The sequence below is a fragment of the Phaethon aethereus genome (assembly GCF_964289735.1).
Source record: "Phaethon aethereus genome assembly, contig: HAP1_SCAFFOLD_645, whole genome shotgun sequence".
NCBI lineage: Eukaryota > Metazoa > Chordata > Aves > Phaethontiformes > Phaethontidae > Phaethon > Phaethon aethereus.
In genome coordinates this window covers 1-20,904 of record NW_028113936.1, presented here as the reverse complement: position 1 = coordinate 20,904, position 20,904 = coordinate 1, and the positions used below count along the sequence as shown (strand labels likewise).

The window sequence follows — 20,904 nt, the reverse complement described above, 5'->3', positions numbered from 1 at the left end:
AACTCTGGCTGCGCATGGATGACACGAAGAAGCTGCATGGCAAGTACAAGGACAACAACGCCATCGAGTTCCTCTTCGAGCTCTACAAGGATGTGGCAGAGGAGGTGGCCCAGGAGATGGTGGGTTCAGGGACAGAGGGACCCTGGGCACTGCTGGGTCCCTGCACCCCAAAGTGATGAGCCACCCCAAAGTGACAAGCCCACTCCCACACAGGTGGTCCTGGGCTTCATCTGTGAGGCTGACTACAAGCTGGTGGCCAAGGCAGTGCGGGACCGTGTGGTAGCCATCAAGCGCAAGCGGGAGAAGCTGAAGCGTGCCCAGGACATGCCATCGCCTGCGGAGCCGGAGCAGCCAACGGGGGTCCTGCGGCTGCTGGAGGAGCTCAAGTCCCCGCTGCCACCCAGTGCCCCCACCCCAGCCACCCCTGGCTCTGGTGACTCTGTTTTCAGCAGCAGCTTCCCCCCGGAGCCTGAGGAGCCAGAGGCTGACCAGCACTTCGCCTACCGGCACACCAGCTACTCCTCGGCCACCTGTGCGTAGGCGCTGGGCAAGGGGACAGCAGGGTGACCTGGGGTGGGAGGCAGGCGGGATGGGGTCCGTCCCCACCTCCAGCCCTGCTGTGCACCCAGCCCCAAAGTTGTTTCCCAGGGGTGCAAGCTGGGAGGGAGCTCTGGCTCCAGCCATGCTCATGCGAGAGTTTCTCCACAGCTGACTGCGAGACGGATGGCTACCTGAGCTCCTCTGGCTTCCTGGACTCCCCAGACTTGGCCCATCGCAGCTTCTCAGTGGGGGACCCTGCCAGCCCGCCGCCTGCCCGCCCTGTGCGCTGCTTCCCTACGGTGAGCAGGGCCCCGTGGGGCTGGGGTTCGGGGTGGCCGTGGTTGCCTGCTCATGCTGTCCCCTCCCTGCAGAGTATCGCGGTGCAGCTGCCCACCAAGTGCCTCCCCCCCACCAGTGGCTTCTCCTCCCCAGTGGACAGGTGAGGCTGCCGGGGGCCGGGCAGGGGCTGGACGGGGAGCGCGGCAGCTGGGAATGGCTGCACTGATGCTCCGGCACTGGGGCTTCCCAAAGCTATGCCTCGGATGTGGCATCTGGCATGAGCGATGGCTGCGAGGGGCTCTCGGCCAGTGAACGGAGCGGCAAGCTGCCACCCAAGCGGGCCTCAGGGAAGCTGCTGCGGCGCCGAGCCCGGTCCAGGCTGCGCATCACCAACGTGAGTGCTGCGGATGCCGGGCGGGCGGGCAGGCGCTCCCCGGGCTGAGCCAGACCTGCTGCCCACAGATCTCTGACAAGAATGACCGGGTGGTGGAGTGCCAGCTGCAGACCTATAACAACAAGATGGTGACCTTCAAGTTCGACCTGGACGGGGATAACCCGGAGGAAATTGCAGCTGTCATGGTGAGTGCAGGGCAGGGGCAAGGGTGGGGGCCTGCCCCAGCCATGCCGGATGCTGACTGGTCCCTCCGCCCCCAGGTCCACAATGAGTTCATCCTCAAGTCGGAGAGGGACGGCTTCATCCACCGCATCCGGGACATCATCCACCGCGTGGAGACCCTGCTCCGCAAGGATGGACATGGCACCGCCGAGCTGCCCGAGAGCCCTGAGGCTGAGCGCAGCGCGGGCACCCCCGTGAGTGACCAGCCCAGCCCCGCCAGTGCTGGGGAAGCAGCTGATGCTGAGCGCAGCTGGGGCTGCTGCCCAGCTCTGGGGAGCCCAGCAGGGCGGGGGCTGGGGTGCAGGGTCCTCTGGCCCCGGGCAGGAGCGGCCCTGCGCCTGCAGCTCCCGGCACGTGTCCCCCTGGTTCCTGTCCCTGCATGCAGTGAGGCTGGGGTGGGGGCCAGTGGGGGCTTGGCTCAGCCTATCCGGGTTCTCTGCCCTGGTGCTGGGCTCAGCCGCATCCCCCTCAGCAGGCGGACCTGCACCTGCAGGAGCTCTCACGCTCCATCTCCTCCTCGTCCTCGCTCAGCGGTGAGTCTCTGCCCCTGTGTGAGCCTTTCCTGCCCCCCCTGCCCTGTGCAGGCTGGGTGATGGTCCTGGCTGAGCCCAGGGGGTCCCATGGGGCTTGTCCTGCCTTGTCTGAGCGTTGGCTGTCACCCCTGTGCCACAGACCTGGGCTGCACCAGTCCCAGCCTCTCAGTCCAGTCCCCTGTCTTGCCATCGCTGAGCAGCTCCCCGTTGGAGAACGACCTTGCCAGCCCCACAGAGCCGCTGGCAGCCCCAGCCCATGAGCTGCGGCCGACACTGCCGGGCTCCCCTGCAGGTACTGGCTCTGGCAGGGCCAGGCATGTCTGTTTCCTCCGGGGCTGCCAGCCACAGCCTGAGCAGCCGCAGCGCCTTGGCCGGTCCCTTGCCAGCATGTGGCTTGGAGCTGCCTGGGCAGGAGGTGCAGTGGGCTCGTGTGGGTCAGGGGCTGCTCCTGACACTCCTCTCTCTGCAGGCTCTATGCAGACCTGGCCCCTCATCTCGACGGCTCCTTCCTGGCTGACGGCATCACTGGCGTTCCCGCAGAACCCCCCAAGCACCCTGGGAGGACCTGTCCCACCGGCCCTGCCCCAAGCCCCCCTGTCCCCGCTGCCGGTCCCCATGTCCCCTGTCTCCAGTGGGCCCAGCAGTCCCTGAGCCCCCCAGTCACCAGCACGCCCTGGTCCCCCACTGCCCCCCTCCTGTCCCTGGCCAATGTCTTCTCCCTGGCAGTGATGAGTGTGGCCCACACACTGCTGCCTGCCGTTTCCTCCATAGCCAGCTCGGGTGGGCACCTCTACCCCCCGTTGCTGCCACGGCCGCAGAGCCTGCTGTTGGGGCCCCCACGCTTTGTCTACCCTGACCCTGCCAGCATGGCCAAGCCAGCCCCGGCCTGTGGTGGGACTCTGGAGTCAGGAGGGGCTGATGTCCCCACTGCCGGGGGGCCCATGCCATTCCCGGCACCGGCCCCACCGTGCCCCACAGGCAGCTGGGCTGCGGCGAGTCCCCTGCCATTGCTGAGCACATCCACGCTGGGGAGCCTGGAGGGCAGCACAGTGAGTATGGGGGTGGTAGGGGCTCCCCGGGGCCACTCGAGGTGCGGCTCAGCACTGGCGGGGCTGGGTTGTCACTGCAGATGCTGCCCTGGAATGGGATAGGGAGCTCTGTGCGGAGTGCCTGGGATGGGGGGAGGGCTGAGCGGGCAGTGAGTGCCAGAGCATGGCAGCAGCAGTGGTGGGAGCAGGAGACGGGGAGGGGGATCTGGGGTGGGGCAGCTGACAGTGCTTGGGTGCCTGCAGGTGCCGCCTGGCTCCCCCAAGCCCAGCCACCCGCTCATCATATCGGAGTCACCAGCCCCTGGCGTGCCCAATGCCCAGCTCTCGCCCATCAACGAAGGTGAGGTGGGGAAGGGACGAGGCTGCATCTCACAGCCATGTCTGGGGGGACGACGTCCATACCAGGCCAGGACGTCAGTTGGGGCACCGCGACATCCATACCAGACCACGTGCCCCGAACCCCACCAACTGCCCTCTGTCCCCAGCAGAAGCCAAGCCCCAGATCCTGGGACGGTTCCAGGTGACGCCGACCAAGGACCCGGCTGCGACCTCCCTGGTGCCAGGCAGCAGTGAGGGCAGCAGTGAGGGTGAGCAGCGTGGCATGGAGCCGGCAGCAAGCGGCTCCCCCCTGCCTGTGGTCCCCGACACAGAGGGCAGCTCAAGCAGTGACTCAGACTTGATGGTGGAGGACCCCGAGGCTGAGGAGGCACTGGCCAAGGAGGGCACGGTGGCACCAGCAGAGAGCGACCGGGAGGGCCCCGGGGAGGAGGGCGCAGAGAGCGCGCCGCAGGCAGTGCTGAGCCAGGTGTGGCTGAGCTACTCCCGCAGCTTGTCCTACCTGAGCAGTGACGACACCGAGAGCGAGGACGAGGAGATCTGGGAGGAGCTGCAGAACCTGCGCCAGAAGTGAGCACCCCCACAGCACGAGGGGGAGCAGGGTCGTGGGCTGCAGCTGCGAGGCAGGGCAGGGGCTGCAGGAGGGGACAGGTCTTCCTGCCTGCCCCAGGTGGGAGGCCAGTGCCCCCTCCCTGGCAGACGTGGCTTGGCTGGGCACGGCTCAGCTGCCAGCCCCCATCTCCTCCGCAGGCACCTTGCCGAGGTGCAGCTGCTGCAGAGCACACAGAAGAAGGAGATCGAGGAGCTGTACCTGCGGATGGGGAAGCAGCCGCCTCTGGGCATCGTCTCCCCTGCCGCCATGCTCTCCAGCCGCCAGCGACGCCTCTCCAAGGGCAGCTTCAACCCTTCCCGCCGCAACAGCCTGCAGCGCCTGGAACTGGCGCAGCCCCCAGGTGCCAGCCTCCGCTGCCCCAGCTCACTCCTGGGCCCCTGCATGCTGTGTGGGGGCTGGGGGACAGGGACCCCTGGGGGGGTGTCAGGTCTGTGCAGGGCACAGCTCTGCGCCCCCATCTGTGCCCCCTGCTCAGGCCGGTCTGTCCCAGCAGGCATCATGCGCCGTAACTCTCTGAGTGGCAGCAGCACCGGCTCCCAGGAGCAGCGGCTGAGCAAGGGGGTGACCTTCGCTGATGACTTTGGCCGGATGGTAAGGGGCTGGGACCTGATCCTGCTGCCAGTGGCCCCATGGCACACCCAGCAGGCCTCAGCTCACCACTGCTTCTCTCCCCAGTAGCCAGCTGGCCAGGAGTGACTTCACGAACTACCTCAACCAAGTGCCTGCTGCCCTGGGGGCAGGCAAGAGCCCCTCTGCCTCCTGGAAGGACCACGCCAGCCCTGGGGGCAGCCAGCGCCCTCGGGCCGAGCCAGCTCCGTGCCTGCCCTGTGGAGCCTGGCTGCCCGCCTTCACCCCTTTGCCCCTTGGCCGTGCACCCATGGCCTCTGTATCAGAGGGAGGGCAGGCCTTTCCCACTCTCATCCTCCCATTTCCTCCTTCCTTGTACCCCCCGATCCCCTCCCTGCCATTCCCAGTCTGTGCAGGCTCTGTGCGAGGTGCTGCCATCCTTCATGGCTTTACTCCGAGCCAAACCTGTGCAGGCAGAACTGGGCTGCGATGGTATCCTGCCCCAAGCAGAACCACACCCCCACCACGTCCCAGTCACGATATAGCCTCACTCCTGCTACTGTCCCACTCCTGCCCCTGTGCTGTCCTCCAGCTCTGCCCTGGGGCCGCTCCAGCCTTGCTCTCTGCCTGTGACAATGTGTGGGGGCCGAGCCCGCTGCCCCAGGGCTGCCTGGGGCTGCCCAACTCGCTGCTGCCTTCATCTTGCTCTGTGCAGCCGAGAACAAGCTAGCTGTGGAGCGGGAAGAGGCGTCCTTCGGCCCCATAAGGTGATGGAGCTGGTGCACCAGGAATGGCAGTGGGTGCACTTTGTTATGAACTGATGTCTAGAAAGTGTTTTCATAAATATGAATTAAATACAAATGGGGTCTGTCTGTGTCTGTCCAGTGGGACTTGTGGACACTGTCCTTGCTGTTGACTCATGATAAAAGATGATACAATGAAGAGCAAAATGGAAAATTCCATCTCAGCAGCCACCTGACTGGGGGGTAAGATCCTGAGTTGGACTCTGGCCACCAGCTGCTTTAACAACAGGCACTGACACAGGCACCAGGCAGGGTGTTTATTGTGGAAAGCGATGGCACCTGGACACCCTTGCCCTTCCCCAGAGCAAGTCCCTGGCAAAGACACTGTCCGCTCTCCAGGAGAAAGGCAGCTGTCTGCAGGGGAGGAAGCCCTGCCTGCAGGGCAGCCCCCTCAGTGCATTTCCCTGGACCGCACTGAGGGCCAGGCAGGTAGACCCCTGCAAGAGCAGCTGCCCCGTGCTCGGGGCCAGGCGATTCGCCTGTGCTCGAGGCCCGTCCTGCCGCGCGGGGGCTGCAGCTCAATTACGGGGTTTACCGGGGCCAGGCTGGGCCGGGCTCTCCCTGCTCAGCTCGTTGCGCTCTCGGCCCGCGCCTGGGCCCGCGCCCGTGCCGCCTCCGCCTCCTGCTCCAGCTCATCCAAGAACCGCTCCTGTGACACCGAGTAGAAGGTGTAGCCGTCTGCGCGGGGGAGGGTAAAGAAAACAACGGGCGCAGCGCGGCCGCGACGCGTGCCCCCCGCCCCGCCCCAGCACCGCAGGATACAGATACCAAACGCCACCGCGCCGATGCCGAGCGCCAGCAGCGCGTTGCGACCGCGAAGCCGCCGCTGCAGAGCGCGCTGGCGTTGGGCGCGCTCCAGCTGCGCCATGAGAAGGCGCTGCTCGGGGCTGAGTCCTGGCTCCCGCGCCGGGTCGATGCGCCGCGCGAACGCCGCCTTGCCGCCTGCCTCCTGCGGCGCCTCCATCTTCCCCGCCGTCGCTCCGCACAGCGCGGTGACGTCACATCCGGCGGGTACGCTGGCCAATCGGAAGCGCGCAGGCCGCGCAGGCTCACTACGCGCAGGGGCAGAGGGTGCAGCGCGTCGGGTGGTTGGCTGAGGTCCGGCGCGTGTCTGGCCGCGGAGGAGGCGCACTCTGATTGGCGGGGCGGGGCCCCGTGACCAGGAGGGCGCTGAGGTGGGGCCCAACAGAGCACGAGCGCTCTCGGCGGGCGCCGTGGCTGGGCCTGCCCCACGGGCAGGTGGTTGAGGCAGGTCCCTTCCCAAAAGTGGAGTCATTGTTGAGGGGTTGCAGCTTCCCAGTGGTGCCTCTTGGACCCCGAGGCCCAGCACGGCTGTGGCAGGGGCTCTTGGGGCCCTTTCCCACCAGTGGAGACAAAGTGCTGTGGCGCCTTTGAAATAGTTACCATCCTTAAGGTCTCTGACCTGAACTGCTAAATGGGGTCCCAGGTGCAAACAGCGTCCTGGTGCTGTGACCCAGCCCCCATCTTTGGCGAGGTCGCTCCTGAGATTATTGAGGATACACTGATCTGTTTGGCCACAGAAAATGAACAGTACCTGAGTGAACTGTCAGATCAGGCTGGATGCTTCAAAGAGACACAGATAGTGGGTGAGACTTTTTCTCAACTACAGCTAACTCCTCAGATGGGTAACTACTGTATAATTAGCTTCAGTTGACTGAAGTGAGTTACTGTTGTGCTTTTTTGCAGAATTTATATTCCTTTTGTCTGAAAAATGGCACCTGGACCAATCAGCAAGGTACCAAGCGGTAGAGTTACTTGAAAGGTAATAAATATCTTAATTCCTCAGTGCATTTCTCATTTCTCTCATGTGATTACACTGTGCATGCTCTATAGCACTCAAACAATTTTTTGCATGTCTAGAGCTTTGTCTCTTCACTCATTTAATTCAAATTAACAGCTATCCATATATTCTGAGTACATGCAGAACTGCTTTTCTTCCTTTTTCTTAGCAGAAGAGAACTGTTTTCTGAGCAATTGTAGTTTTTGTAGGTTTATGATCAAGCAAGTAGAACAAATGTGTGAGTCCTCCAGAGAGAATGTTAAAAGTCGTGAACAAGGACAAGGCAGCAGCTGGAGCTCTTTGAAAGATCAAATATATGACACGTTTGTCCTGCGACTTGTGTCGTGCATTCAGCTTGCAAGCAAACTTTCCTTACACTATAATGTAAGCCAGCTAAACTTTTTCCTATAGCATTTTTTAGCAGTGTAGTAAATTGTGTAGTATATTAATCTCTCTTAAAAAATAGATTTCCTCTCTGAAATACAGTAGTGATAATGAAATGCAAAGGATATTGAAATGAAGACCTAAATCTCTTCTGTTTAGGGCAGATCAGTTGTCACTCATCAAGTAACAATCTGTCAGGAAATGTTCCCAGTACTCGGGGGGGAAAAAAAGTACAGGTAGCGGGAAAACTTGGCCTGTGGTTGTCAAAAATTGTATGGCTAGAAGGGGTTCACACCTGCATGGGGAAGGTTTGTTGGGTAGAGGAAACCTACGGGAAAGAAGGTCCAAGCTGGATTTCTCATGCCAGCTTAAAAGATGAGTTCGACCACTGGGTTAGCAGGCAGCATCACCACTGCAGTTGTTTACGCTTAAATTCAATGGGAGGAGTAAAGCAAGAAAATACTTTGTTCTTAGCAAGTGCCTTATTGCCTAAAAGATAATTTGTCTTTTTTTTTTTTTTTCCTCTTCAGATAGTTAACAGTGACACAGCTTTAAAATTTCTGCAATCCTTAAAATACTCATACACTAAACAGGAATTGATTGAGTCTGAGCTTGCCATTTTAAAAACTCTGCACTTCCAGATCAACGTGTCAACTCCTTTAGCTTACACAGAATTGCTTCTAGAGGTTTTAGGTAAGAGTATTAATAGGAGAGAATAGGAAAGAATTTTTTTTTAAATTAATCAGTAATAGAGCTATTACTGATCTGAACCAAAAGGTCTCACATTACAGATTTTTGCATACTGTGAAGGCACATGAAACTTTTCAGATTGTCCAGGGTTTTCAGATGAGAACTTTGTCCTTAGTAGAATCTCATGAATGTTGTTGGACAGCCAGTCATGACTGAGCCAGTAAAAGATTTAAGAGTTTAAAAACTGCCAAAACCTAGTGTAGGGCCACATTTTCTACAATAACTTCCCATTTTCTTTGCCTAGGACTGACAACCTGTATTTCAGAGTAAGTGAAATTATGCTGAGATTGACAAAGCCTATGGCATGAGAAGACCTGTGGCATTCAGAAACAAAGGGCAGTTGTCACCAGAAATCTGCATCACTCGCTTACAATAACTAACACTTCTTTCTTATTCAGTTTAGTGACTCAAAATGTATGGCTGATTATGTATGATCTCTGTGCTAGGACATAACGGCTGCTTGCTTCCTGCAAAACCATTGCATCAGATGTGTATGCAACTACTAGACTTCTCCTATCTTACAAGAGATACCATCTACGACACTTTGTTGAAGATTGCCATCGAAAATTCAACACCAAGCAAACTGCAGGTGTAAGTAGCCTACATGACTATTGCTCAAAATAACTAGTTGAAACGAAAACCCTGAAAAACCCTAAGAAATAGTAGTACAATTCCCATTATGCCATTTTTTTGGCATGTTTTAAAAAATTTTTATTTGAGGGGCTTTCAGTGTTGTTTATTGACCTTAATATACGAGCTCAAAGCAATGTGCTTCACCACATTTGCTTTAGGGACAAGCTAGGAAAGTGTTTAACTTAATTCTAAAAATCCGGCTTTAGCACTGTCAGTTACGGTTAACAGTATCAGGCTTTATTTGGACTGAATAAGCTAACGTGTCCATAGGCTGTACAGTGGTTACGGAAGTAGGTGGTTTTGAACTGTAAAACTAGCATAATTTTATACCAGAACATGCTTTTACTTCTGCAGAGCAAAGTTCTTGACAGTAAAGGAAGATTTCATGCTCTTGGCTGTTGGAATCATCAGCACAAGCGTGTTCATACTAAACCCTGGGCATTGGGAGCAGGTACAGTCACTTCTAAACACATTAGCTCCACATGAAAAAAATGTGAAGGTTGTTTGTATGTTTAAGCACAGCAAGAAGACAGGTAGACTGTACTGGGAGTAGCATGAGGGAGGTGACATTGCAGGTTTTTTAGCAGGAACCGTGTGTGCTTTTATAAGAGTGTTATGAGGGTACACAGGCAATTCCCGAGGAAGGCTTGTACTTGCACTCGTGTGAGCTTATGCTCATGCTTCAGCTTCTTTACAGCCAGAACAAACCCCCAGAGACATTGTTTCATTGACAGCTGGAGAAGCAATACCATGGGACAACTTTCTGCCCAAACTGCTAGTGAATACTATTAACAAACAGCCTATTACAGATAGTAGCTTTTTCATTTTACTTCTTCAATAGAAGCAAGTAAGTAAATAATAAAAAAAAAGCACAAAACAAACAAAAAAACCCCCCAAAACAAGCAAGCAAAAAACCATGCTGAGAGGCTTCAACTTCTGTCAAAGAGCCACTAGTGTTTTCCCAGGGAGCACTGTGATTCTCATTAGATTTGGAGGGTTAAGAAGTATGTCTGTAAACTAATGTCTCTTAGGCACTGTAAGTAAGTATACTTTTTTTTTTTTTAAGGTTGTGGAGCATTTAAACTGTATCACTGGCATTACTTCACAAAGTGTCTTAGAATTTTCTTATGCAGTACTGAAACACATCGTTGGCAGTACCACTCCGAAGCAGCGCTATAGGAACTGTGGAACAAAAGCTCCAGAGAACAGAATGGTGTCTCTTAAATAGAACTATCTTCTACGGCCAGTCACTAGCATATCAGTAGCAAACTGTTAGGCTGTTGATAATAGTCCATCTTCTGTGATACTGCACAGTGCACCTAACACAATTTGGTTTTACTTTTGGTTTTGAACACCAGATGTTCTGTAACATTTTGTACGTTATGTGTTAACTAGAAAAGCTTGTCCTTTCGGGCAATGCGCTAGTGCTATGAAGGAAGGCACACAGGAGCGAAGTAGCATTTAGAAATACCTCTTTCAGCACCAAAAGCTTTGTGGTAGGAGCTGCATCTTCTAAGTTACGAATACAACTTTCCTTTGAATAAAGAGAAAACTAAGAAGAGTTATGTTTTGAAAAGGCATTAAAGCGCGTGGTAATCTGTAGTACTAGAAGCAGCTTGCATGACCAGTCATTACAAACAGGGCTGTACTTTCTTTCTCCAATTGCTGCTTTTTAAAAAATTAATTACTGTCTCAGGCAGCCTGCTGCAGCCAGGCTGCTTGTTACTGTGTTCCGTCTTTGCCAGTGCTCAGAGTCTGCTTGCTCTTACCCTAAGAAAGCCGCGTTGTTGACCAGTGTTGTGAAAGGACAGAATCCCACCAGTTTTGAAAGCGATGCAGTTGTCACCACAGCAGATGCCTGTTCAGCATGTCCATGTAAGTGCCACGGGCTGTTTATGCTGTACTTGGCATATGCTAGATGAAAGCATTCTTTGTGTAGAATAGCACCTCTGTGCAAGAATAAGCTGCAGGAAGTATTACAAATAGTTAATAACATAACAGTATTTTAAACAGTATCAAACCTGCTGAAGTTCAGTGGCACAAAGAAGTGCTGACATGACTTAGAAAATATTTTATTTCAAACTGTGGTTACTCTTTAATGACCAAGCAGAGCTTCTGTGAGTGCTTCTACATTATTCCCTGTGTTTGTAACATTTTGCTTTTCTAACCTGTGTGTTAAGCTGTAACAGAGTAGTATCAAACTCATTGGTGTTTTGAAGTTTGACAGTAATTTATACGCATATCTATAAAACCCAAATTACCAGTTTTGCATCTATTGAATAGCTGATTTTTTTTAATTCTGTTCAGCTCAATAACTTTACATATTGCTTTTCCATATACTAATTGTAATAATGGTATTTAAAATAAAGTGTCATGTGGATTTTTGGTATTGTAAACATTTTGTACTGGTTAATGTTAAATGACATCTTAATTTGACTTTCTCCAACGAAACGCAGATAATTCCACAGCTTCCAGAACGAGTTCTTTACATGGTTACTTGTTATAGAATTGGGATGAGACCCAGGCAAGACCCCACTTCAGGTTAGTTAACATAAATTTTAGTGCTTTCGTCCATTGCTCCTCAGAGTTAAATTGTGTTTTAATAGAGTAAGAGCCACCACTGCCACCTGTATCTTCAATCTTTCCTTTCTCCACGTCCATCCTGTATCACAAAGTTTTATTAGTACATTACTATTGCAAGCATTTAATCTCAATATTACATCAAGTACTAAAATTTAAATCTGACATTCATATTATTCTATGTAAGAATACTTTGTTTTTAAAGGAAATCTAGTAAGCCTCAGATCTTCACCTGAGGAACTAGCTTTACATTTCAATTAAACTAAAAGCAAATGTGGTAATCCTGCACATTAGAAAGAATACCAGATGAGTCCAGAAAGACAAGACTGAAACAACACGCAGTGCTGTAGACTGGTACAGACGTCAGTTAATGCTGCACAGGACAGCACATGAGGTGTAAATTTGACGTTATGTAGCAACACTCACCTATAAGGCAAACAAAACCGAGTTTCACCTTTTTCCACCTCCTCTTTAAATTGCTGCACACAGTCCAGGAAAGCCACCATTGCATGATCAAACTTATTGTCCCAAAAGAACCGTAGGCCTCCAGAGCAGTACAAGGGGAGCTCCTGGAAAAGAGATTTGTTTCAGGCACCCCATTTTAGATATGATCATTGCAGCACTTAAGTCTTGTGCAAGACTTAGGATTTGTCATAGGATGCTTAGAAATGATTTGTGGCACATAATAAGCATGACTTGTTTTGTGGTAAGTGCCTACTGCATGCAGGCTTGGGTTCCTAACCACCAACAATCATCCCAAATCATGCTATCGTCCTCTGGCCAGCTGCAGTGTATAGTTCAAGAGTCCTGTCATTTTTAATGCTACTGGATGGCAGAACAAGTGGCTTGATACAGGATATGGAGTGAGATACCATTATGTTGGAGAAGGCTAGCTAGCTCTCCTGTACCATAAATTCATAAAGAGCTGAGTTTGTCTTCTGTGTCCCCCAGCATGACCAGGGCTCTATGACATTCAAGGTCAACGTCCTCAGATTTGTGCAGGATCTCTTACCTTCGATTTGTCCGTGAGGGACTCTAAATACGAGTGGTTGCCATATGGTACAAGACGGTATCTGAAGAGAGATATGATTCACAGGCAGATGAGTTTAACTGTCTTTATCCGGGTCATAAATGAAATGTGTATTATATTGCATATACCTTTGAAACTTCAGGCCCATTTTGTTAGCAAGGGCATGTAGCAAGAGCACAGTCTGCCCCCAGGCAGCATTGATCTCATTCCATTCTACAGGAACACTGGGGAGACGGCCAAGTCTGAAGTTATTTATTGTGCCAAACTGACCACTGTGCCTGTGACAAGAGGAATTATAAATAAGTGCACTGGGGCAGGAACAGCTTCTAGCATGCTAACCAAACAAGGGCCACGCACTAACAGTTGCAGAATGCACACTGCTAACCAAGCAAAAGGAGGGTTTGGGGCTCTGGTTAAAAAGTGTATATAAATATCAACCACTTGTTCTCTTTTTATTACAAGAGTTCATCAAACCCACCCCCCAAAAAACAAAAAAACCCCAACCAAACGCCCTGAGCTACCCGCTCTATAAAGCTTGACATTAGAGCATTACTGTTGGCTAGCACAGTAGGTCCCAGTTCATTAACAGGGTTAGTGAAAGAGCCATTTCAGTCTACTTGGACATCTGCACAGCACTGCAAACCTCTCTCAGCTGACAATGTTGGGAGCTGTGACCAGTTGCTTTGCTGTGGGGCGACTGTGACTCAACTAGCACCTTTCCTGTCAAATGCAGTATTAAATGGGCATATGTTGCAGATTCTTAGCAAACTGATGGAATATTCCAGGGCCTACATTACCAGATGTGAAAGGTTGCATTGAACACATTGGTTTTCTTTAATTTATCCAACTGCATTTGAGCATAGCGCATTTGGTTGTCCACACTTTTCAGCTCATCATCTAGCTCCAGTTGTTGCCTCTTGAATTCACAGTATTCTTTCTGATACCTTTTAATGAAAGCAAGACAAGAAATGCTAAGTGCAGGCTTTTACAGAAAAGCGATTGCTCACACGGTATACTAGGTTTCTTTTGCTCTAGCCCCCTTCAATTTTGCAAAGAACAAGCCACTTGCATTTGGGCATTAGTTATAGGTTTCTCCACGTTATAATCTCATTTATCTGTTACCTAAAATCACTGCCATAAACTGCAATTGTAGTTCACTCACTGAGCTTCTTCCTGCTCCAGCTGCTCTGCCTCTGCCCTGACTCTCTCGAAGTCTTCAGCCACGATCCTACGGTTCTTCTCAACATCTTCTAGCTCCTGAATCAGTTGCTCTTCCTCCAGCGCAAGTTCTTTCAGTTCTGTTTGCAGTTTCTCCTTATCATCCTCGTTCATCTGTTCCAGTATCTCCAGACATCTCCTAAAGGAGAGTGACACAATTACCAAAAGAGGGATCCTCGCAAGGCCCCCACCAACCACCCCTGGGTTCTGTGACAGCCTGTGCACATGAGCAGAGGTAAAACAGGGACTCTTGATTTCATGTGCACCTCTTGTTAATCCTGAGCTTTCCACATTGATCCTGCACTGTGAGTCAGGAACACGCACAGAACAGAGGAGTGAGATGGTGACTGAGGAACTGATACTGCCTGTCAGTAACCATCTCTGTGAAGCCCTTGACCACACAGGCACTGTGGGCAGGTGCCATCAGTCGTTCCGATGGGCTCACAGACTTCAGCTGGAGAAGCTGTATACCACAGGACTCACAAAAATAAAATTTTCATCTCATTCAGACAAAGAAAACGAAGCACTGAAATCAGGGGTGTCTCTTACTGATCACGGAAAGCTGGATCAGTTCTTTCCCTAGACTTCAATCTAAAGCAACTCTCTCTCAGGTCACCTCGGGATCACTCACTTGTAGTTCTGGCACTCGTTCTCTGTGATGTTGAGCTGCGTGTCTAGTTGGTCTAGCAGAGTGTCTGTGCATTCCTCACACAGAGGGTGATCCACATCTGTCTGCCCAGACATAATGTCAAAGAGGTCACCGGTAACCTGCAGGAAGAGCTCACCCTTAGTTCAGGTGAAGCCATAGGCAGCTGCCGGTTGGTTTTCAATAGATGTACTTCTTCAATTGGCAAAATATTATCTGCAGGTCAAATCTTGATTTAAAATAAGCCAGCTTTACTGAACTACTTGCCAACAAAAATACTGGAAGGCCAGTGCTACAGGAAACTCTGCAGTTTAATCTTGCAGTGCCCCTAGAAAAACTGATGCCCTGTTCAAAAGTATCTGAGTTTACCAGCTCATGTAAAACTTGCCTTCAGTCTCCGGCTGAGGTTTTCCATTGTGCCACCATCTGACGCCTCTCCGATCAGTGTGAAACTGTTGGCGCTTTCTGTTGACATCATTCTTGGAAAAAATTTTATTGAGAGTTGAGTGTTGAGGGCCCGGGAGAACTAGATCTAGTGCTCAACTTACATCTCAGATTAGTTCAAAGAGTCAGAAACCAAGAACACACAAGATGTACTTGCAGAAAGATGGGGGAGCCTGCATTTCAGAAGCACTCTATCGGGACAGTGTTTTGTGTTAACACATAGCTAATAAGCAGCATCCTATACATTGCGCATTTATGCATGCTCAAATGGCTGCACTGCTGCCTGCTGAGGAGCCCACGGGGATCCCTCGGGGGAAGCTCTAAGGGGGTCACAGGAAACAGCTGTAAGTGCACCGCTAACGAGTACCCCTCCGACAGAAGTGACGCCCGCGGGGGGCCCTTCCCCCGGGCAGTTCCTCAGCGCCGGCTCGGGCTGCTCGAAGGAAGCTGCCGGGGGCTGTGCGCTGGGGCAGGCCTGGCAGCAGGGAGGGCGGGAGCCTGGCGGCGGCCGTACCTGGCCGGCGGGATGAACCTTCTGGACACGCCATCCTGCCGGTTCTCTGCGAAGGCTTCCTGCAGGGCAAGGGGACACCGTCACCGAGGGGCCCGCGGCGGTCGTCGCCGCCGCGCCAGACCCGGCCGTACCTCTGTCAGGGCGCTCTCCTCTTCGGGCGCGTCGCCGGGCCGGGCAGGGGCGGCGGTCAGCAGCGGGGCTGCGGGAGAGGAGGTGTCACCCAGGCCCGGGCCTGGGCCCCCACCCCGGCCGCCCGCCCCCGCCGCCCCCCCCCCCCCCCGCCGATACCGGTGAGCTCCTGGATGGTGAGGCGGTCGAGGATCTTGAAGGACGTGTCGAGCTTCAGCGGCTGGCTGCAGCGCTGGCAGACAAAACTGACCTGCGTGGTGCAGGCGGGCGGCCGGCTCGCCTCCATGCCCCCGCTCAGCCCCGCGTCCGCTCCGCCATCGCCGCGCGACGGATGTGACGCACGCGGCAGGGCACGGTCCTGGCAGGGGTGTAGGGGCCGCGGCGGCCATTTTCTCTCGCCCCTCCCCGGACGGCCGTATGAGCGGCCAGGACCCGGCGGCGCGTGCGCGCGGGGGGAGGGTCACGCGGGCGGCGGGCGCGCGCGGCATTGGCGGGCGCGCCGCGTGAGGTCAGTTCCGGTGGCGGCGACGCCGGTGGTGGGGCAAGGCGGCAGCGCGGCCCCGCGCCAGAGCGAGACCCGGACCCGTCCGCCACCGCCATGGCCTCGCTGCTCAAGGTGGACCCGGAGGTGAAGCTCAAGGTGTGCCCTCCGCCGCCTCCGCCGCCTCGCGGCCCCGTCGGGCTGGGCCGGCGCCGGCCCGGGCCTCGGGGCGGGGCGGGCTCGGGGCCGCCCCGGGGCGCCGCCCGGCCGTTGCGTCCCCAGCCGTTGGTCGTGCGGCAGCTGAGCGCGGCCCGCCCGCCCGCGCCGTCCAACCGCCTGGTCTGCCTCCCGGCGCCGCCGCCCCCGCTCGCCCGGCCGGCGCTGCGCCGCGGCTCCGCAGGAGCGCCGGGAGGGCGGCGACGGGGATGGGGCTGCTCTGCGGCCGCCCCCGAGTGGTTCTCTGGAGAAGGGTGGCCGCTGGCCCAGGCGCGGGCTGCCTGTGTCCGGCACGATGGATCTTCCTTGCGGCACGCCATGCTGCAGCCAGCTCGGGCAGGAGCTGTTCTGTTTTCAGTCGCCCCCCCCCCCCCATTGCTCTGGGCCTTTCCTTGCGCTTCTGGACTGTCCTCCTGAGTCAGGAGTCAGTCCAGCACGTGCAGGCGAGACAGTCGAGGAGCTGCTTCTGGCGTCCTCTTGCAGCTGCGCTCAGTGTTTATAGGCTCTTCCAGCTCTCAGACGTTTCTCATGAGGATGAGAGCTGTACCTGCAGAGATCCAGGGTTCAGGCTGTAGCAGAACTCTGTAGCTGCAGGGCACAGTGCTTGGCTTGTGCTGAGCCCTCCTTTTGGAGAGTGACTCTGAACTGTTGCTTTTTTCCTTCTGCAGGTTGACTCCTTCAGGGAGCGGATCACGAGTGAGGTGAGTATCCTTCTGCCACTGCCCAGAATGTGATAGGACAGGAAAGAGGCCATTTGGCTGTATCTTTCTGACAGACTTGATTGCGATTTGAGCCTCTCCTGGAAGTTCAGCAGTGCTCAGAGCTTCAGTCACCAACTGGAGTTGAGGTTACGTAGCCTTATGGCTCTCCTGGCATCTTCTCACCTTGGCTTAGCATGATGGTTGGCAGCAGGCAGAACTAGCGTTCTCTCTTGTTTCCTGGCTTTGGACAGTTGATTTCCCTGGTGTTCTTGCCTGCTGACAGGAACCTCACCACTTTGTTTCACATCATCGTGTCTGTTCTTTCTCTCTCAGGCTGAAGACCTGGTGGCAAACTTTTTCCCAAAGAAGCTGTTAGAACTCGATGGGTTCCTGAAGGTAAGGTATATGTTGTTCTCTGTATCTTTTTTAATTTTCAAGCTATGTGTTGAAAATGAATGGCAGGTCTTGTTGTGTGTATTTTCTTGTGTATTTCACCTTGTTACAAAGACACGAAGCAGTGGTTTGGTTGCTTGCGTGCATTTGAGTGCTGTTAGCTCTAGAGGGGGTGCTTCCTTTTTCAGTTTTCTTTGTGTGATCACCACGTTTATCTTTCTTACGTATTTGTCAACTTTGGGCTGTCCTTCGCAATGCTCCGCTGGTCTCACAGGGACTCCAGCATTGCAGACACTTGATAGCTTTGATCACAGTCTGGAGCTGGCATGCTGTTCTTGGGTGGAGGGAGTTTTCATGACAGGCCTATTGTTAGATTTTTTTTTTTTTTTTCATTCATCCTTATTTTATAGTTGGATAAGAGGGTGGGCTGAATCTTTTGTGCTCTCATTATGTTTGGTGTGACAGAATTTGCTAGTTCGTAATTAAATAACAAATCTGCTTTCTTTTCCAGGAGCCTATCCTGAATATTCATGATCTCACTCAGATCCATTCGGACATGAACCTCCCAGTGCCTGACCCAATTCTTCTCACAAACAGCCATGATGGACTGGACGGGGTAAGGTTACTCTCTTGGCTGTGATCCTTACTTCTGTTAATTAAAACTGCATGGCTGCTCTGTGTTGGAGTAGGATATTCTTATTTAATAACAGGCTATAGCTCTCCCAAAGTCTTTTAGGAATTGGCCTCTTGAGTCTGGGAAGTCTGCTGGAGGTAATGCTGTACTCTGCAGTCCTCCTTTGGTTTTAAAGAAGGATGCGTAGAAATCAGCAGCATAGCAGAGGCTCTAAAGTTTTCCTTATTTCCTTTGCAACGCTGTTGTAGCTTATGACTAGTTTGTGAGTAAAACGTTTTATATATTTTAGCCAAATATGAAAAAGAGGAAGCTGGAAGACCGCGAAGAGACCTTTCAGGGTAAGAGTCCCCAAGTCTCTTGTGTTGCTGCCTGCCCCCTGAACCAGTGCACCATGCCTTAGGGGTATGAAATCATATGAACCCCACTTGCCCTGTCCTGACAGCAGCTGCTGTTCATGTAGGACTGTCTCCACAACCTCTCAGAGCCAGACCTGCGGATGTTCTGTTGTGGAGGAGTCAGGTTCCAGCTCTTAGAAGCATAATTAGGACTTCCCTGATAGATATAAGTAGTACTTGCTTGAGCTTGGCCTGCTGACAGAGGCAGCTGATCTCCCTGTGGCTCTGTGCTGAAAGCTCTCCTTGTCTGGAGGAAGATACCAGGCTTTGGATTAAGCTGAGGCAAGAAACAGCTTGTACATGTGCATCAGGAAAATCCTTTCTGCCCAGCCTCAGCAGCCTAGAGCTCTTCAGCTCTTGTCTCTGCTCCACTTTTTCTATCTTCCTTCCTTTGTGGTAACTGCTGTTATCCCCTGTCAAATTTCCTCTTCCTCACAGGTTAGCTATAGCCTGTCTACTGTCCACTACTAGCCTTTGTGGGCGATAAGATGCTCGGGTGGACCTTCAGTCTGACCCCCTAGCACAGCTGTTCCTACGTGTCGCTGATGCGAGGTGTTTTCCTCTTCTGCCGCTAGGTACCAAAGTGTTTGTGATGCCCAATGGGATGCTGAAGAGCAACCAGCAGCTGGTGGACATCATTGAGAAAGTGAAACCAGAAATCAGGCTGCTTATTGAAAAGTGTAATACGGTGGGTATGAGTGCTTCCCATGGGAAGCTGTGTTTGTGCTGGCTTGTGTGGTATTCCAGCCATGTGGGAAATGATATTCTCAGAAGTGTTGCATGAGCATGAATGACCTGCAGGAGTTTATCATGGACTGCATGGCAAAGGCAGGGTCCTGGTGGCCTTTTGGTAAAACTTTTGAAAGAGGTCTCTGGGGAGATGTTGGTGTTGATCAGCGTTGTGATCTTTCCACCACAGGTCAAAATGTGGGTGCAGCTTCTCATCCCCAGGATAGAAGATGGAAACAACTTCGGTGTTTCTATTCAGGTAAGGCACCACTGGCTCTATGTCCTGCCATAAGAGAGCTGTGTTCCAGGGACATGGATCTTGGGTTCCTCTGAATCTTTCATTGATGGTATCCAGCAGCTGTAGTCATGGTGTTGGTTTAGGTTTTAAAACCCAAACCTGAGCTTGACATGGTGCTGCTGAGACATGTCACTTTCAGAGCCCTGAAGGCCAGCTGCAGTTGTATGAAGCTAATGGCTTCCTTGTCCTCCCTGCAGGAGGAAACAGTTGCTGAGCTTCGAACTGTGGAGAGTGAGGCAGCGTCCTACCTGGACCAGATTTCTAGGTAGGCATGCAAGAACAGACCTCTTTTTTGGGATCCTCTTGGGAAAAGTAAAGTGCTTGGGGAAGGTCCCCCAGCTTTTCTAAGGCAACTTGGGCTGAAGAAAATTTTGGTGCTATTTATCTGACCTTTAGTCTCTCCCTTTTCCTACTAGATATTATATCACAAGAGCAAAACTGGTTTCCAAAATAGCTAAGTACCCTCATGTGGTAAGTAAATGGGGAAGTGGAAATTTACACATTACATGCTGCTGCTTTTTGGGACTCTCTGGGCCACTTCATCACTGTCCTTTTTGAGCTGAGGGTCCTGGGGGAAGAGGGGGGAACATACAAGGGTGCAGGACATCTGCATTAGAGGAGAACAAGCTGAAGGGGGGATTCCTTTGTAGAAGGTAGGACCTTCATTTGGTATTTGGGAGGCACAGTTGAGCTCAGGCCACTCAGCCATGCGTCTGCTCTCTGTAGGAGGACTACCGCCGCACAGTGACGGAGATCGATGAGAAGGAGTACATTAGTCTGCGCCTGATCATTTCAGAGCTGAGGAATCAATATGTAAGTGAAAAACTGGAGCTCATACTGGTTTCCTCCACAGCAGTGCACAGAACCGTTTTGACCCTGCTGCTGCTCTCCCTTTTCCCTATTGAGTACACCTAGTCCTGGCAAGAAGCCTGTCTCCTCCCCCTCTCTGCTTTGGCTCTAATGAAAAGGGCAACTGTTGCCTCTCCACCACCTTCCAGAGAGGCAGGTGTTTCCAACGGAGTGTTTACAGGAGGCTAGCACAAAACATTCCTTCCATCTCTGTGGGAACCTGTGATCCTAAACTCTTCATACAGTACAAGCCATTCCTGGGATCTGTAAAGAAATCTTCTCTCTTTGGTGTTACATGCAGTGGCTTCCTGTAAAGTCTGGCTGGAAGAAGCCCTTATCTTAACTAAGCGTGTGATTGCACGCAGGGTTTGAGGGTGGTGCCAAGGTGAGCTGTGCTGCTGTTTCAGCCAGTGCTCATTGTGACAGCTGAACACTGGATGACTTCGTTTGTCTGAGTCCTGTTCTCCCTTTTTGCAGGTCACTTTGCATGACATGATCCTTAAAAACATTGAGAAGATCAAGAGGCCTCGGAGCAGCAATGCTGAGACCCTCTATTAAGTGTCAACGTTAGAACTTGAGAACTGTTCAGTCAACTAAAGACCGTCATTGCCTTGGTTTGTTACGTGACTATCGAGATGGGAAACTGGCTGGAAATAGTATCGCATTCTTAGTTAAACTCTAAAGAAATTCTCGCCTAGTTTTGTGATTGGTTTTGTTCAGGTCTCAGGAGCTCTCCCTCCCTC

The 20,904-nt window shown here is 53.0% G+C and overlaps 5 protein-coding genes across 6 annotated transcripts; 3 read left to right on the top strand and 2 right to left on the bottom strand.

The window, feature by feature from the left end:
- Window positions 1-5: 5 nt before the first annotated feature.
- LOC309416473 (serine/threonine-protein kinase WNK4-like) lies at window positions 6-5,304 on the top strand (the record flags this gene model as incomplete). The annotated part of the gene is given in 18 exon segments (XM_082016019.1): window positions 6-119; window positions 214-532; window positions 709-839; window positions 912-979; window positions 1,072-1,213; window positions 1,282-1,398; window positions 1,474-1,629; window positions 1,908-1,968; window positions 2,108-2,260; window positions 2,438-2,614; window positions 2,617-3,017; window positions 3,261-3,357; window positions 3,506-3,923; window positions 4,104-4,306; window positions 4,457-4,557; window positions 4,645-4,659; window positions 4,663-4,702; window positions 5,249-5,304. Coding segments are annotated over 18 exon segments (2,769 nt in total), but the record flags the coding sequence as incomplete, so codon positions are not given.
- A 597-nt stretch (window positions 5,305-5,901) lies between these two features.
- On the bottom strand, window positions 5,902-6,300 carry LOC309416472 (cytochrome c oxidase assembly factor 3 homolog, mitochondrial-like; the record flags this gene model as incomplete). Its single annotated transcript, XM_082016018.1, has 2 exons — window positions 5,902-6,014; window positions 6,099-6,300. The coding sequence occupies 2 exons, from the start codon at window positions 6,298-6,300 to the stop codon at window positions 5,902-5,904; spliced, it is 315 nt and encodes a 104-aa protein (XP_081872144.1).
- A 471-nt stretch (window positions 6,301-6,771) lies between these two features.
- Window positions 6,772-10,328, top strand: LOC309416475 (cyclin N-terminal domain-containing protein 1-like; the record flags this gene model as incomplete). The annotated part of the gene is made up of 7 exons (XM_082016021.1): window positions 6,772-6,943; window positions 7,044-7,119; window positions 7,347-7,521; window positions 8,052-8,214; window positions 8,718-8,862; window positions 9,259-9,355; window positions 9,971-10,328. 7 exons carry the CDS (start codon window positions 6,772-6,774, stop codon window positions 10,130-10,132), a joined length of 990 nt encoding a protein of 329 aa, XP_081872147.1. The 3' UTR covers window positions 10,133-10,328.
- Window positions 10,329-11,397: 1,069 nt separating this feature from the next.
- LOC309416474 (beclin-1) lies at window positions 11,398-15,751 on the bottom strand (the record flags this gene model as incomplete). Its single annotated transcript, XM_082016020.1, has 11 exons — window positions 11,398-11,566; window positions 11,911-12,053; window positions 12,497-12,557; window positions 12,643-12,792; window positions 13,312-13,458; window positions 13,677-13,871; window positions 14,364-14,500; window positions 14,767-14,857; window positions 15,337-15,395; window positions 15,468-15,535; window positions 15,625-15,751. The coding sequence occupies 11 exons, from the start codon at window positions 15,749-15,751 to the stop codon at window positions 11,398-11,400; spliced, it is 1,347 nt and encodes a 448-aa protein (XP_081872146.1).
- Window positions 15,752-16,063: 312 nt separating this feature from the next.
- On the top strand, window positions 16,064-20,719 carry LOC309416471 (proteasome activator complex subunit 3; the record flags this gene model as incomplete). 2 transcript variants are annotated; one of them, XM_082016017.1, is made up of 11 exons in its annotated part: window positions 16,064-16,105; window positions 16,831-16,863; window positions 17,197-17,259; window positions 17,768-17,872; window positions 18,180-18,228; window positions 18,861-18,973; window positions 19,205-19,273; window positions 19,510-19,577; window positions 19,729-19,783; window positions 20,039-20,125; window positions 20,639-20,719. In XM_082016017.1, 11 exons carry the CDS (start codon window positions 16,064-16,066, stop codon window positions 20,717-20,719), a joined length of 765 nt encoding a protein of 254 aa, XP_081872143.1. The 2 variants fall into 2 exon arrangements, with proteins under 2 accessions (XP_081872143.1, XP_081872142.1); XM_082016016.1 differs by having other exon boundaries at window positions 18,861-19,018.
- Window positions 20,720-20,904: the final 185 nt, after the last annotated feature.